The sequence below is a fragment of the Mesocricetus auratus genome, unplaced genomic scaffold, assembly GCF_017639785.1.
Source record: "Mesocricetus auratus isolate SY011 unplaced genomic scaffold, BCM_Maur_2.0 Super-Scaffold_100676, whole genome shotgun sequence".
NCBI lineage: Eukaryota > Metazoa > Chordata > Mammalia > Rodentia > Cricetidae > Mesocricetus > Mesocricetus auratus.
In genome coordinates, this window is record NW_024429266.1 from 102200236 (window position 1) to 102212658 (window position 12423).

The following is a 12423-nucleotide window of genomic DNA, read 5'->3' on the forward strand; positions in this document are numbered from 1 at the left end:
GAACACGCAGGGTTAGGAATTCCACACTCGGCCGGCCCAGCTTTGTTTGTTTTGACCCTCAGACCCTTTGATGCCAGCTGGCAGCTCCCCTGCCCTGGCCCTCCTCTGCACGTAGCTTGGCCTCTCCATGAAGAATGTGGGGGTTCAGGGCAGTTCAGAGGCCCCCAGCCTCTGAGAGGCAGCTGGGGCTGTGTAAGTGGGTCACGAGGCCCACAGGGATTCACCACGTTGTCGTGGTCCCCTGACGCCAAGCTTTGTCCTGCTCCTGCACTCGCCCCTCACCCCCGCCCGCGGCTGTGTCCCTCCAGGACATTCTGGAAGCTCCTGGCAGGGTGTGCAAGCCCTCAAAAGAGCCGCTGACCCCTGCGGCTGCTGCCGGTTACTCCCACTTTTATTTTAGGTGGAGAACTGGGTCTATGTTGCTTAGCTGATCTCCATCTGGCCTCTGACTTAACTAAGACGCACAGTAGGGTTTTGTCTGTGTTTCGGATTTCTCCGTGTAACCTCCCTGGCTGTCTTGGAGCCTGTCTCTCTAGATGCACCTGCCTCCGCCTCCCGAGTGCTGGGATTAAAGGCGTCGCCGCCACTGCCGGGCCATGGTTTTTTTCTTTCAATGAAAAGGAGTCTAACGTGGTGGCGCGCGCCTTTAATCCCGGCACTCGGGAGGCGGAGGCAGCAGGTGGATCTCTGCGAGTTCGAGGCCAGCCTGGTCTACAGAGCGAGTTCCAGGACAGCCTCCAAAGCCACAGAGAAACCCTGTCTCGAAAACAGCAACAACAACTAGAAAATGAAAAAGAAAGAATGAAAGAAGAAAAAAAAGAAACCTCGACTACGCCAGGGGAGGTAGGGCCCAGCGCGTCGTGGGCGTGGCCTGCGTGGTCACGTGCCGGCTCGCCCCGCCCCCACCCACCCCCCTCCACGAACCCGAGCGGCGGATGCTGGGTACGTGCCTACTGTTGTGCGCCGGACGCCCCTCCCCGCGACGCCGCGTACGTGCCGGCGTGCGAGCGTGGTTTCGTGCGTCATTGCGCGCATGCGTGCGCCCCGCCCTCCGTCCCTTCTTATAGAGCCGCAGCGGGGCCGCGCTTGGACGAGGCGACATGGCGGCGGCTCTGCTGCTGGCTCTGGGCTTCTCGCTCGTGAGCGGCCAAGGCGCCTACGCGGCGGGTAAGACCTGGGGCTGGGGGCACGGGCCTAAGTTGAGCCCAGATTTGGGGGACCCAGATGTGTAGGGGGCTTTGGTTCCCTACTCGGGGAGGGTAACTGGCTGTGGGTGACCCTCGAGTTGACCCCCGACCTGGGCTAGGCGACAGGGTGGAGGGAGGTGGTCCTGGGGATGCGGCCCTGGAGACACAAATCAAAGGTTAGGGTCTGCGGGGCCCTGGGGAGACAGTCTAAGGTTGGGGAGCCATCACCTTGCGGTAGTCCCCGCTTGGGCATGGGCTGCGAGGTAACCCAGAGTACAGAAGGGAGCGGAAATGACCCCAGATTTGGAACAGCTACGGATGGGGGGAGCCGCTGCCTTACCGTCCCCACTCCCGGAACAGGGCTGGGAAGTGACCCCGGGGATTTGGGGTACGGTGGCCTCGGTTTGGGGGACTTGGGGAAGGTGTGGGTCGAGGTGACCCTGAGGCTGGGGCGCAGTGAGGCCCTGGAACGACACTCCTAGGGTTGAGTGGTCATGGGCGGGTATCAGGGCTGCGAGGTGACCCTGGAGATTGACCTCCTGCTTTAGGGACGGGCCCGGGGCGGGCTGGGGGAGCAGGAGGATAAAAGGGGTTCTCCATCTGAAAGACGGGGATTGCAGGACATCTGGGAGAGGTTTGTGGCATTTTAGGGTGGGGAACAGCGGTGCTGCAGGTGGCTTCCTTCAGATTTGGGGAGACCCGGGGGCTCAGGAAGCTGCCATTGTGGGGAGGTCCCCGGCCTAGGGAACGTGTTAGGAAACGACCCCAAGGCGTCCCTAATTTGGGGAGGCTATGGATGGATGAGAGGCAGCTTTTCCTGAAAGGTTTGGGGGAGCTGGGGGGTTAGCGTGGAAGGAGCTACCAGTTCAGTCTATCTACACTCAGGGGGACCAGGCAGGGAGGTAATCCAGGAGATTTTGGGGTGCAGGAGTACCTGGAAGTGATGTCTCCGAGATTGGGCATGTGGGTGGCAGTGAGGTGACTGGGAATTTGGGGGACAGTGTCCTTGAGGTTGTGATAATGAAAACCAAACCACCAATTTGGTATCTCCACCCAGAGGAAAAGGTTGGGAGACAACTTGGGGGGAGGTTGGGGGTAATGGTCCTGATGTAGGGGACGGGGTGGAGGAAGGTGCCACATTGATGTTTCTACTTAGTGAGGATTACAGCACTGCTTGGGGAGCCTGGGAGACAGAGAGTAAGCTGGCCATGGGATGGGTTAGAAAGATGGGGGTAGCCCTGTGGATTGTGGCATTCAGAGGTTCCCCGGGGATGATGGATCCCAGACTGGGAGCACTGGGGTCTGTTGCCCCGTGTTGTCATCTGGAGGTTGCGTGGGGAGGGGAGTTCTGAGAGTGGCACTTCCTTCCCACCCCTAAGTTTGGAAGAGACCCAATTAGATCATCAGGTGTCCCCAGCTGTCCCTGTCCTTGGCAGTGGCCAGTGTCCTTGCCCCTGGGAGAAGGAGATTTAGATGGAGGTCCCCTTTGGGCTGGAATCAAAGCTCTGGGGTGCTCACCTCATCTAGGACTCCCCTGGAGTGAGTGCCTGTGGATGGCCCTGGGTCACAGTCCCAGGGACTTGTTGGATTACCTTTCTTGATGAGATTTCTGGTGGCTGAGGCCCAACACGCTCAGCTTGTCCCCACCCTGGAGCCTGGCCCATTTGGGTTTTTGCCTGATTTGGGGCTCAAAGGAGAAACTGAGGCCCAGGTGGGAAAGGCTGGTGTTCAAGGTCATGGCAAGGTTGAGTGTAACAGGCCTGGGGCACATGGGCTGCTCTAACCTATTCCAAACAGAGCAGGCAAAAGGCAGAAGCCGAGCTCTGCTGGAGAAGCGGGCACATGGCTGCCACCCCCATCAGCAGTAGATTCAGGAGGGGGCTGTGCCTGGCAGCAGTGTCCCGGGTTAATCCAGACCCACTTTGCCCTAGTCCCACTTACTCATCAAAACATCTTGAGGTGCCCCGTGAGGCTGGCTCTTAGGTGCAGATAGTTGCCCTCGGCAAGGTGGGTGCCGCTGATAAGCTGCCCGGTACAGGCTGCAGTTCCCCACCCTGCCTGGGCACGGGCCCAGTGGCTTCCTGCCTGGGGCTAAGCAGACCTTTGCAATGCCCAGGAGCCAAGCACAAAGTGTAGCTTGCGGGCAGGTCCCAGCCCTTCCTGGGAACAGCCCAAGAGTCAAACAGCCTGGGCAGGGCTCAGGTCAGTCTGCAATGTTCCATTTCCACCGTCCACTGCACAGCAGCGGGGGCTCTGCTCAGAGGGCCTGTGTGAACTGGACATTTTTGTTTTGTTTTCCTGGTTGTGTGAGACTGGGGTTTGACACTGGGGTCTCCTACAAGCTGGTGTGAGCATCCCACACCCTGGGTCCACACAGCCTAGAGTGCACTTGCTTTCCCAGTGACCACCCAAGTCTGACAGAATTGCATGGTAGGAGACGAGACAAAGCCTGCAGCCTGGGTCAGGTGTTGGGTAGCAGGAGGCTGGGTTAGGGTTCCCTCCAAAGCGGCACCCCCTCCCTGCACCCTGTGGTGCTGGCTTGTTTACCCATGGCCCAGTCTGGCCCTGCTCCCACCAGGCTGTGAGTGGGCAGGGAGGAAGGCGCTGTTTTTAGACCGAGGTGACGAGACGCCTGGAAGCTGTGGGCTGCAGGTCACGTGGCCAGACTCCCAGCTTGACTTTTCAAAGGCCTTTGTGGGGGCTCCTGAGGTTGGGATCAGGGTTATTGATCATCCTACCTGGAAAGGCAGAAGGTACCTTTACAGAGGACCACATCCCAGTAGTAACTGGGCACTGTGTGGGGAGGTCGGTGACAGATACAAGGAGTGCCACAGGGTACCCTGCATGCCTGACACTAGATCATGGCCCACCTGGTGGGTCCTAACAGCCTGGCAAGTGGCCATTCAGCTCCTGGACCCTGGAACATGGCATCTATGCCCCAGATGCATGGTACCCAGGGTGTCTCTTTGGGAACCCGGCTGGGGTCCTGGAGGCACCTGCCTCTCCTGACTGACAGTCCTAGGTGAAGTGGTGTTGATACAGACACCCTGGAGTAGTGGACAGGGAAGGGGAACCGTGGGATAGAGCCAGACGGTGGCCTCTTCTGCCCTGACTCGCCCGGAGCTGCAGGTTGGCCTGTCTGGGAGATCTCAACTCTGGAATGTAGCCGGGCGTTGGTGGCGCACGCCTTTAATCCCAGCACTCGGGAGGCAGAGGCAGGCGGATCTCTGTGAGTTCGAGACCAGCCTGGACTACCAAGCGAGTTCCAGGACAGCCTCCAAAGCCACAGAGAAACCCTGTCTCGGAAAAAAAAAAAATCAACTCTGGAATGTAGGTTATTAGGAAGCCAAATCCACCGAAGCTGCTAACTGTGTCGTCCCTTCCCCAAGGTCCTTGGGGCCACCTAGGTGGCAGGTGCCTATCTTGGTCCTCATCCCCCAATACAGGGTCTCAGGGCCTTCAGACACATCCACACCTTGAAGGTATGCAAGGACCTGCCTTCCCCAGGACATGTGTTTGAGGCGAGATCTGAGTGTCCTGGGCCCCTATGTAATGCTGAAAGTCCCTGTCTTTTTCATTTTGGAGACAGCTTTAACCACATAGTACTCTCGTTCTCTTTCTTTTTCTTTTTTTTTTTCTTTTCTTTTTTTTTTTTTTTTTTTGGTTTTTCGAGGCAGGGTTTCTCTGTAGTTTTGGAGCCTGTCCTGGAACTAGCTCTGTAGACCAGGTTGGCATTGAACTCACAGAGATCCGCCTGCCTCTGCCTCCCGAGTGCTGGGATTAAAGGCTGCGCCACCACCGCCCAGCTTCCTTCTTTTTAAAATTACAATGTGGGTGGGGCGCACAGGGCTTTCTGCCGTGTGGTCTTGAGGACAGAGCTCAGGACCTTGGGCTTCATGGCTGCTACCTTTCCCGGCCCTTTGTCTTTTCTTTCTCCCACCTAACGTCTCCCAGGAGCACAAAGGAGATGGGGTTTGTTGTGTTTGCCCCAGGTGGGGCTACGTGGCAGGGCACTGGTGGTTGTCCTTCCTGCCACTCTTCCCTCTCGAAGTAACGGGCACTAACCCTCTCCCATAGCTGGCTTCCTCAAGGCACCACTGTCCCAAGAGCAGTGGGTGGGGGGCAGCGTGGTCCTGCACTGTGAGGCCGTGGGCAGCCCCGTCCCTGAGATCCAGTGGTGGTTTGAAGGGAACGGTCCAAACGACAGCTGCTCCCAGCTCTGGGATGGTGCCTGGCTGGACCGAGTGCACATCCATGCCACCTACCGCCAGCACGCGGCCAGCACACTGTCTGTGGATGGGCTCGCCGTAGAGGACACAGGCACCTACGAGTGCCGGGCCAGCAGTGACCCTGACCGCAACCACCTGACCCGGCCACCCAGGGTCAAGTGGGTCCGTGCCCAAGCAAGCGTGGTGGTCCTTGAACGTGAGTGGTCAGAGCATCTGTTCTCTGTTCACCTTGTGCCGCCCAACCCTGACTCCCACTCGGTAGAACCAGATGCTGCTCTACCCTGCCACCCATTGCCTACCTGGGGACATGGGTAGGCCAGACACTCCTGTGTCACCTTGCTGGATGCAGGCTGGCCCTGCCTCTGCAGGTGGGTCCTTGGCTCATATCCTGTATTCCACCCTGACCTGCCCTCCTGGCTCTCTGCCTCCCCTGTGTGTTTGTGTGGTTGGGGTGGGGTCTGCTGCCCAAGCGTCCTCTCTGACTGTCTGCTGCAAGCCTAAGAAGTCCGGCCAGGTGGCAGGCTCCCCAGATTTCTGGGCTTAGTTTCAGTTCTGAGTGAAGGAAATGCAAGGCACCCACATAGTTTGTTATGTGGGGAGTTGGGCCTGGTGCTTCCCTTGAAACGCGTGGCTGTGGGGGCAGCAGGTGGGGCTTGGGCAGCCTAGTGTCTTACTTGGAAATGGATTTCTAGTGTGATATCAGCTTGCCTTAGAAGTCTGGGGCTGCAGAGTGTCAGCAGCTATGATTCCAAAAGCCGCCGTCGTCGGGGGTGTGGGGCAGTGGAGGGCTGAGCCCCTGAGACCCTGAACTGACTCTGTCCCTGTGGCCTCTCAGCGGGCACCATCATAACCTCCATCCGCGATGTCGGCTCCAAGACACACCTTACCTGCTCTTTGAACAGCAGTGGCGTCGACATCGTTGGCCACCGCTGGATGAGAGGTGGCAAGGTACTGCAGGAGGACACACTGTCTGACTTGCAGATGCAGTACACGTGAGTCCATGCTTCTTAGGACGCCGTCCCACACCTGCATGGGGAGGTAGCCACTACGACCTGCAACCCTTACCACTGTTCCCCGCAGGGTGGACATGGATGACCGCTCTGGGGACTATGCCTGCATCTTCCTTCCCGAGCCCGTGGGCAGGGGCAGCATCCATGTGGAGGGTAAGCTGGGCAGCCAGGCTGTGGCTGTGTGTGGGCCAGGAGCACTTGGCAGGCTTGGGCACCAGGCTCTCCCCTCATCCTCCCAGGGCCTCCTCGGATCAAGGTGGGGAAGAAGTCAGAGCATTCCAGTGAGGGAGAAAACGTGAGGCTGGTCTGCAAGTCTGATTCATCTCACCCCCCTGTCACTGAGTGGTCCTGGTTTAAGACCTCTGACTCTGGGGACCAGGTGAGGGCTGTGGTGGGAACGTGGGGTTCTGGACACGGCACAGCAGAAGGGTGTCCAGGGCTCCGGGAAAGGGGGGCTGGTGGACATGGTACTTCAGGGGTGGGCAGCTGTGGTGGGACATGAGGCTTCAGGGGTGACGAAAGGGGTCGTGGGGATATTGTGGGGCTCCTGGAATGGTGAAGGAGAGGCTGTGCAGAGCATGAGCAGCCCTTCTTCCCCAGGTGATCAACAACAGCTCTGAGAACAAGTACATCGTGATATCCACAGCTGAGAGGTCAGAGCTGACCATCAGCAACCTTGACATAAACAGCGATCCTGGTACCTACGTGTGTAACGCCACCAACTCCCAGGGCAGTGTCCAGGAGAAAATGACACTGCGTGTGCGAAGCCGTCTAGCCGCCCTCTGGCCCTTCCTGGGCATCGTGGCTGAGGTCCTGGTGTTGGTCACTATCATCTTCATTTATGAGAAGCGACGGAAGCCCGACCAGACCCTGGACGGTGAGCATCCCTGGATCTGGGTGAGGGGATGGGGCACCCTTATTGTGTCCACCTGGGGGAGAAACATGGCCTGCTCGTAGCTCATCCTTTCTCCTCCTTCCCGTGGCCACAAGCTGGTACCCTCTGTGATGAGCTCTCTCCTGTGGCTCAGGCAGCAACTGTGGGACTGGGGGCTATGGGTGCCTCCAGCTGCAGGCTGCATGTGGAGTGTGGGGTTTGGGATGTGTTGGCCACTCCCATGTGCTGATCACCATATGCATGACATCTGTGTCGCCTTGAGGGCGGCGATGGTTCAAACAAGCCAAACTGAGGGAGGTACCGTGCCTGGAACCACCTTAGTGGTGCTGACACTGCTCCCCTCCCCCTCTCTCTCATGTGGCTGCTCATCATCGCAGAGGATGACCCTGGTGCCGCCCCACTGTAAGTCCAGCTCACTGTGGGCCCTGGGGACCTGCTGTTGTCCTGCAGAAACCAGGGAGGGAGGGGGTGTCCAACAGTCTGTGTGCATCTGTCTTTCGTGGCCTCGGTGGGTTCAGGGAAGGTAGATGGCTCCTGTTGGCAGCTTGCAGACTCCTGGTGGGGCTGAGGCCAGCCCTGAGCTCTAAGAGTGTTGAACCCTCTTCTGTATCCTCAGGAAGGGCAGCGGTCATCACATGAACGACAAGGACAAGAATGTACGCCAGAGGAACGCCACTTGAGTGGCGGAGCAGGCGGGGTGGGGGCATCTGGGCACCTAACCCCAGCCCAGCATCTGCCTCCACTCCCGTCCTGTCCTGTCCTATCCTAACCCAAGCCTACCCACCCCAACCTCCTGTCCCAACCTGGGTGAAGACAGAGCCTCGCCTTGCTGTAAGCCCACCTGGAAGAAGCAAGCCGCCCACAACACCCCTTTCTAGTTTAAACGAGGTTTCTATGCAGAGAACCCGTTCATTGGGGATCTCTGTTTTCATTTTGTTCCTTCCCTTTTTAAGTGTGTCATTACCGCCCTGTAGAATGGGAGTGGGTCTTGTCCTTGGCCATGAGGCCAGCTCAGGCTCTGACTTGGTGGAGGGGGGCCACCACCTGCTCCCCTGTATGGGACTGCCAATCCCCACCATGGGCACCATGGCTGGGTCTACTGGGACCCCACAAATAAAGACCTACCCCACCATGTGTGTGTCCACTGTGGGGTTCCTGAAGCCCATCTTTAGTGGGGAGTATGGAGAGCAGGGACTAGGGAGGTGTGTGATCGGTCGGGGCTTGGGATGTACGCATGAAGACCCCTGGGGCAATAGTTTTCAACCTTCCTAACGCTGTGACCCTTGAGTACGGTTCCTCATGTCGTGGTGACTTCCAAACAACCATAGTGCTCTGTCCTGGAACTTGCTCTGTAGACCAGGCTGGCCTGAGTGCTGGGATTAAAAGGGAATGCCACCACCTGAGCACAAAATTATTTTCAGTGCTACTTCATAACTGATTTTACTACTGTTAGGGAATCATGTGGATATATGAAATGCCCCACTGTGAAAGTGTCCTTTGACACACAAAGGAATTGAAAGCCACATTGACCTAGGATGTCCCAGGAAAGCTGGCCTCTTGAGGGCACTGTTGGACACCCTCAAGGAAGTGTGCTGGGTTGTGGCAGATGGCTGCATCCTGGGAACTTGCTGAGGCCACAGGCTTGACAGGCAGCTTCGAGCCAAGCTGGTTTCCACACTGAGTTTTGAGCAGGAGTTGGGACAGGTGTGCATGTGGGACGTTATTGCATAGTTTGGCTCCAGAGGGATGGGATGGGACCCTGCAGCCCCTTTGGTTCCATCAGAGTACATACCAGAGATGGTGTTCAGGGGAGGCAGGGTCTCTTTGGGACTGGGAGGCCTTTTGGAGGACCACAGGTAAAAAGGGAGAGGAAGCTTTGCCTCCTGGCCACCAGGTGGTGCTGTACTTGTATCCACTGATAAGACCTGGAACCAAGGAAATGACTGGGTGCCTCACTCTTGTGGGTCCCTTAGGAGAACAGGATACAGCTTCTCCAGGCAGAGTCAGTCCTGCCTGTACAAATGTGCACTCCCAGCGCTTCCTGTCCGTGGTATGCCTGGGTTTCTGCTCATAAAGCCAGCTCCAAGCACACGCAGCTGCAGGTGCAGCCCCGGCCGGCCCTCATTCCTCTGGGGCTCCACGGTGGTCTCTGAGGCTCTAAGCCTGTCGACTTACATCCAGAAAAGGCAGGGCAGGGTAAGGGGTTAGGAAATGGAGCATACTGAGGACCTCACCTCCAGAGCAGTACTCCAGCGGACATGCCTCGAGTGATCCAAGTTCTTGTCCATACAACCAAAGCTTAGTGAGTATTGGCTGCTTCTCAGCCCAGGATAATACAGGAGTAAATGCTCACACCTGTCCTGTAGCTTGCTCAGTCCAGAGATGAGATAGGTGCAGGATCATCTTTGTCAAATATTTAGAACAATCTGGAACTGGCCTATGGCCCTGGGAACCATAGGGTCTTTGGAATCTCAGCCCCCAGCTGGCAGGCAGAGACAGGGCCTAAGGCCTTGGTGAAACAAAGACTCATTGATGGAGCTGGACCCCACGGCGACCCAGCAGCTGACTGCTCACTTCTGCTCCGGGCAGACAGGGCTGCCAAGCCCTCCCCCTCCAGCCCCTGGTCCACCTCATCTGCCCAGTCCTAGCCCATAAGGATGGAGTGCTGGTGGGTAGGGGGGCCCAGGCGGTGTTGCCCGGACCCCTCCATCCTGCAGCCTAGGAGGATCCCAAGGCCCAGGAAGGAGCAGCCTGGGGAGCAGAGCTGAGGTTTTCGAAGGCTGTTACTTCAAGTTCGTCAGAGAAGGGCGCTCACTATGAACTGGATGCTCCATATCCCCTCTGGGGACTGCTGGAGGAGCACCACCACAAGCCTTTGGTGAACAACAGGCCGGTGTTACACACATCTGTCATCTCAGCACTCAAGCAGAGTCAGAAGGATCAGGAGTTCAAGGTCACCCTCAGCTACATACCGAGCAAAGTGTGTAGACAAAAGTAAAACAGAGCCCCCACGCCCCCCACAACACACTCCCTGCTTAATGTACTGATGCTAGGGAAATTGAGACCCCCAAGGAGTTGTGCAGTGGACACCTAGGCTGTGTGGGGGTCAGAACCTGGGGAGTGAACCCCTTTCCTGAGTCTTACCCTTCAGGCCAGGAAACCCACAGTCCAGATCCTGCCAGCCAGCAGTTTTGCTGGATGCTGCTGGACCAGCTTCCCTACTGGTCCACCCCTTCGCTGGCCTAGTTCTGTCTCCATTCAAAACACCCGGAATGCTGAGTATGAAATGACTGGTTAGTGCTTGGAGGGTGGGCAGAGGGATTGGGGTTGAGGAAGGTCAGAGACGACTGAAGGAGACCCTTGGAGCAAATGATTTGGTCCCTAGGCTCATCGGTTTGGTTTTCCAAGGGTGGTGAGACTGTGGGTGGGGTTATAGGGCTGAGCTGAAATTAAAGGTGTGCGCTGCTACACTCAGCCATTGATTGACAGGTGGCGTCTTGTCTCACAGCACCAATTGGTCTGCAGTTCACTATGTAGTGATATCAGGCTGGCCTCAAACTGAGAGGCCTACTCGCCTTTGCCTCTCAAGGGCTGGGATTAAAGGCAGGAGTCACTATACCTGGCATAAAACAAATTGAAAAAAAAAACTGAAGAGGGCTGAGTGCTTCAACAGCATTTATCGCTCTTGCGGGGACCCTGGATTCGGTTCCCAGTATCCGCCTGGTGGCAAACAATCCATAGTTCCAAGTAACTCCAGCTCCAGGGACACCCGGGCAGGTGTGGGGAGAGCCGCAGCCGGACACCTAGCCCACAGCAGAGCATCAAGACCCCCAAGGGCAGACACAGGCCAAGATCCCCGAGTCCTGGCATGCGCTGTGACCCTTGGGCTGGCTGAGCAGTCTCCTCGCATGTCAGGTCCTCTAATAGCCTGCAGTCGGGCTGCGCCCTCCCCTGCATTCAGCCACAAGCCCTGGGGCTCTGGCGACCTGCCCGACTGACATCTTCCCAGGGTGAACATAAAAGATCCCCCTTCATCTGGAAGAGGCATAAGCCCTGGGGCGGGCCACAGCCTGGCACTGTCAACTCTGATGTTCAAAAGTGGAGGCCAGAAGGGTGGCAGGGGCGTCTCCGGAGTCCCCAGGGTCGGGGCAGCCCATCTGTGTCAGATAAGGACATACAGCTGGCAGGGCACACCCCTGACACCACTGAACACCTACTGTGAGCAGCCACAAGTCATATCTTAATCCTGCGACATTCAGGCCAGAGATGGCGAAGGCTGGAGGGACCTTGAGGACCCGTGAAGGGTCAGAGGGTTCAGGAGAACATAGGAAGGACCAGGAAGACCTAAGGGTGTCAGGAGGGGACCCAAAAGCATCAGGAGAGTCTAACAGGGACCAGGAGCCTTAAAGGTGAACTTAGGTGGATCAAGGGAGCCGGGATGAGGGAAAGGCAGGGGCATTTACGGTGCCGGGAATTGTCTGCAGACAGAATCGAATCGCCTTCCCACCAATCCCCTGCTAACCTTTCCCTGCGTTACTGCCCCTCCCCCTGTCATAAAATCCTTCCCTCTCTGTGAAGACCGGTGGGCATCTAGAGCCAGACCTGGTGTCACCTGGCACACAGGCTCAGGCCACAGCTCAGGACCCCCCAGGAGCCAATGACTCCCCAGAGCTGGGGCGGAGGGTAGAAAGTACCTGAGGCCCCAGTCAAGGGAATAGAGACGGGCTCCCCGGGAAAGGGGGACAGACGCAGAAGTTGGCCTGGATCCCCTGACGACCGCTAAGGATCACCATACCTGGGTTACCTCCCTATGCTGATGGGCACCTTTTGGGGATGAGATCTCCACAAGTCACAGGAGGTTCTATCTACTATGCTTTTGTTGCCTGACTGTGCCTCAGTTTCCACAAAAGCAGGGCTTCGAGGGACTGAACTTAGATCCCAGAATGATCTCAGTCCTTCCCACACATATTCCTAGGTTTCTGTAGCGAAGGTGGTGAAAGCGACAGAGTCAGGGATCTGGTGGCCTCCGGGAACACACTTTTATTATGGAATCTGGCACCTTGAGCCGAGAAAGGGGTTGGCACCCGCGGGATAAGCGTCAG

At 57.5% G+C, this 12423-nt stretch overlaps 1 protein-coding gene across 2 annotated transcripts; it reads left to right on the forward strand.

Annotated features, from left to right (window-relative positions):
• Window positions 1-1016: 1016 nt before the first annotated feature.
• Window positions 1017-8453, forward strand: Bsg (basigin (Ok blood group)). Of its 2 annotated transcripts, XM_005083349.4 has the most exons (8): window positions 1050-1167; window positions 5265-5612; window positions 6252-6408; window positions 6497-6579; window positions 6666-6805; window positions 7027-7303; window positions 7699-7723; window positions 7938-8453. In XM_005083349.4, exons 1-8 carry the CDS (start codon window positions 1101-1103, stop codon window positions 7999-8001), a joined length of 1161 nt encoding a protein of 386 aa, XP_005083406.1. In that variant the 5' UTR covers window positions 1050-1100; the 3' UTR covers window positions 8002-8453. The 2 variants fall into 2 exon arrangements, with proteins under 2 accessions (XP_005083408.1, XP_005083406.1); XM_005083351.4 differs by lacking the exon at window positions 5265-5612 and having other exon boundaries at window positions 1017-1167.
• The last annotated feature ends 3970 nt before the right edge of the window (window positions 8454-12423 follow it).